At 34.1% G+C, this 3702-nt stretch overlaps 2 protein-coding genes across 2 annotated transcripts in view; one reads left to right on the top strand and one right to left on the bottom strand.

Annotated features, from left to right (window-relative positions):
* The window catches only part of LOC107585666 (volume-regulated anion channel subunit LRRC8D-like), a 14724-nt gene that overhangs the window by 889 nt on the left and 10133 nt on the right, over positions 1–3702 (bottom strand). The gene's annotated exons all lie outside the window — the stretch shown is intronic.
* The window catches only part of LOC107586139 (zinc finger protein 644-like), a 29975-nt gene that overhangs the window by 21533 nt on the left and 4740 nt on the right, over positions 1–3702 (top strand). The window contains exons 4-6 of the mRNA XM_016273385.1: positions 865–1398; positions 3050–3175; positions 3279–3339. Of these exons, the coding sequence (XP_016128871.1) occupies positions 865–1398; positions 3050–3175; positions 3279–3339 (721 nt within the window). The remainder of the gene's footprint in view (positions 1–864; positions 1399–3049; positions 3176–3278; positions 3340–3702) is intronic.

Raw genomic sequence — 3702 nt, 5'->3', positions numbered from 1 at the left:
CCCCCATGTCGTTCCAAACCCGTAAAAGCTTCGTTCATCTTCAGAACACAATTTAAGATATTTTGGATGAAAACCGGGAGGCTTGTGACTGTCACATTGACTGCTAAGTAAATTACACTGTCAAGGTCCAGAAAAGTATGAAAAGCATCGTCAGAATAGTCCATCTGCCATCAGTGGTTCAACCATAACGTTATGAAGCGACGAGAATACTTTTTGTATGCGAAGAAAACAAAAATAACGACTTTATTCAACAATTTGTCTCCTCTGTGTCTCTCCGCATCACTGTAGCGCCATTTTGGAGAATATCCTCAGAACGCAAGCAGCGTACGCTATTCTGTGTCAGCCGTGCTGCACAGATGTGCTGTTTTCGTTTAAATCGAAGCGTAAATACATGTAGAAAACATATCCTTGTGTCGCGGCTGACACAAAATAGCGTACGCTGCTTGCGTTCAGCAGATATTCTCTAAAATGGCGCTACAGTGATGCGGAGAGACACAGAGGAGACAAATTGTTGAATAAAGTCATTATTTTTGTTTTCTTCGCGTACAAAAAGTATTCTCGTCGCTTCATAGCGGTTTTCATCCAAAATATCTTAAATTGTGTTCCGAAGATGAACAAAGCTTTTACGGGTTTGGAACGACATGGGGGGTAAGTGATTAATGACAAAATTTTCATTTTGGGGTGGAGTATCCCTTTAAGGTAGTAGTTTAAAATTCCCATACAACCAGTGTGTTGCAAGTTAGCTAACATGCAGGCTGGTTAGTGTAGGCATTTTCAGGTTTAGTTTAGACCAATTGAATTGGCTTCTAAGCAATAAATATCTGTTGTAAATGAAGCTGATTTCATATGGTTTCCCTGTTGCAGAAGAGGATACATCCCAGACTGATCATCCAGCAGAGCTGAAAACTGACTGTCAACAGACAGAGCGCATCTGCCCTCTCTGTAGGGAGTGGTTTGACACAAGGACTGGGCTGTCCAACCATGTACGAGGCCATCTGAAGCGACTGGGCAAACCCTCTTCCACTGTGTCTAAATCTCCAGTGATCATTTTGAAAGAATTGATGCGTGACAAGAAAGAGTTTCAGATGAAGCTACAGGTTCTTGAGAAGAAGTGCCGCGCCACCAATTCTTTCCATCCTATTAGGTTGAGTAACGGATTAACCTTTGCATCTACTGTCAAACGGCAGAAAGATGATAGGGAGGAAAAGAAAAGGATAGACATTAGTAAAGGCTCGCCACCAAGTGATCTGATTGGAATTTTGAAGAAAAGAAGAGCTCATGAAGAGACCAAAGCTAAGCACCCATCCCACACGGCGAGAAAGGCTATCCTTTTATCTTCAGGCAGAGACTGTGGCATGGAGATACAACCTTTCAAAGCAGTGCCAAATTCTCTAGCAGGTAATATTTAATTGAAGGGATGGTTCACCGTTAGTGCGGGGCAACGATTAATCGCATCCAAAATAAAAGTTTTGTGTACATAATATATGTGTGTTTTGTGTATATTTATTATGTATATGTGACCCTGGACCACAAAACCAGTCATAAGTGTCAATTGGGTGAAATTGAGATTTATACATCATCTGAAAGATGCTTTCCATTGATGTATGGTTTGTTAGGATATGACAATATTTGACCGAGATACAACTATTTGAAAATCTGGAATCGGAGGGTCCAAAAAAATCTAAATATTGAGAAAATCATCCAAATGAAGTTCTTAGCAATGCATATTACTTATCAAAAATTAAGTTTTGATATATTTACAATGGGAAATTTACAAAATATCTTCATGGAACATGATCTTTACTTAATATCCTAATGATTTTTGGTGTAAAAGAAACATAGATAATTTTGACTCATACAATGTATTATTGGCTATTGCTACCAATATACCCCAGCGACTTAAGTTTTGTGGTCCAGAGTCACAAATATAAATACACACACATGCATGTATATATTTAAGAAAAATATGCTGTTTATATATTAAATATTTATATATAATATAAATGATATGAATATAAATATATACATGTAAATATTTTCAAAATATATACTGTATGTGTGTGTCTTTATATATGCATAATAAATATACACAGTACACACGCATATATTATATAAACAAAAACTTTTATTTTGGATGCGATTAATCACGATTCATCTTTGCACAGCACTATTTACCATACCCATATGCTTCAAAAATGCAGAAAAATAACAAATATACATGTTTTGAACAACATGAGGGAGTTAATAATGACAGAATAATTTTTTGAGGGGAACTATCTATTGAAATAACATGAAAAGATTAATAAACCCTCATATCTAGCAAATAATTGATGTTTCAAATGTAATTTTATTTTATATTTTGGCTATGGATCACATTTTTGAGTTTCTCAGAAAAAGATGTCAACATATTGGGGAAAATTCTATGCTGATAAATGGGAGACTACAACAAATATAATTTGTCCATTTATATTTGGTCAAATAGCAAAAGAAAAAAATCGACAATAGTTTTTCCACGACTATCCAAAACAGAAAAAAATATATACAGATTGATTACAGCTTGAAGAGACAAAGATCAGATTTACTGTTAATTTACTGTTAGCAATGTTGTAGTTTAGCACAAAGTATAGTCTTTGAAATCCTTTAAAATAATATATTTTTAAACGATAATAGTTTTAGAAATGTACAATAATTAAAATTTTAAAAAGTAAAAAAAAACTATAATAGTCTTAGAAGTGTGCAGTGATTTAAATCATTTTTTAAAAACTGTAATTATGATTTAATAACTAGAAATTTTGTCAATTTTGTCATCACAGTCTGAAAAGGATCCATAGCCATAAATTTCAGTCTACTATAGAAACATGCCTCTGTATGTCTATATCTGTATCTATATTTGTATCTAGATAGATAGATATATCTATATTTGTAGATAGATTATTATACATTAACATTTTATATTAATTCATTAATATAAATGTATAAATGTGACCTGTATTATAGTATCTATGATGACTGTAAGTGTTTAATTTTATATGTTGTGTTTCTGTTACAGAGAAAAGTGAACTCAATAGAAAAGTGTGTGTGCACTGTAATACCACATTCCACAGTGGTGTTAGTCTCTCCAATCATTTGAGGGCATATGCACATAGAAAGAAAAAAGCTCTTCTGGACGGAACTAGTATGTGTATTTCTTTCCTCCTGTGTTAATGCATTTTGTACTTGCGTTTGACTTCCTGTTTATGAAAGATGCTGCACCTCACTGTCACTTTGATCCACTGAAGAATGCATGTCACATGCTCACTGCCTAAACTTTGCTTTGACTGTGCCAATTTCTCATAACAAGTAACTTAAAAAAAAATAAAAAAAAACAAGTATAATTGTTTTTGATAATCTGATTCAGATGCTTTTGGTAGCAGACATTTATACTAACACCTGATGGTTTTTCAGATCATAGTTGCTGCATGATGCCATCGTAGAAGTATTGTTATAATGATATTTTATTTATTCATACTCAACTGTCCAATAATAGAGGGTTACTGAGATCAAGTGAGTATTATTTGGCTGGTCATGTGATCTCAATTTGGCGGCTAGTTGTTCACCACAAGGGAAGTGATATTTACATTACATTAGTTTTGAAAGGTATGGAACATGGTGCACTTTTGGATTAACCCTTTCGCACGTGAGTTTAAAATATTCTAGCTGAGC

Source organism: Sinocyclocheilus grahami, unplaced genomic scaffold (genome assembly GCF_001515645.1).
Source record: "Sinocyclocheilus grahami isolate Dianchi unplaced genomic scaffold, SAMN03320097.WGS_v1.1 scaffold5.1, whole genome shotgun sequence".
Taxonomy (NCBI): Eukaryota; Metazoa; Chordata; class Actinopteri; order Cypriniformes; family Cyprinidae; genus Sinocyclocheilus; species Sinocyclocheilus grahami.
Note: the sequence above shows the minus strand (reverse complement) of the source record. Positions and strands in the feature narration are given on the sequence as shown.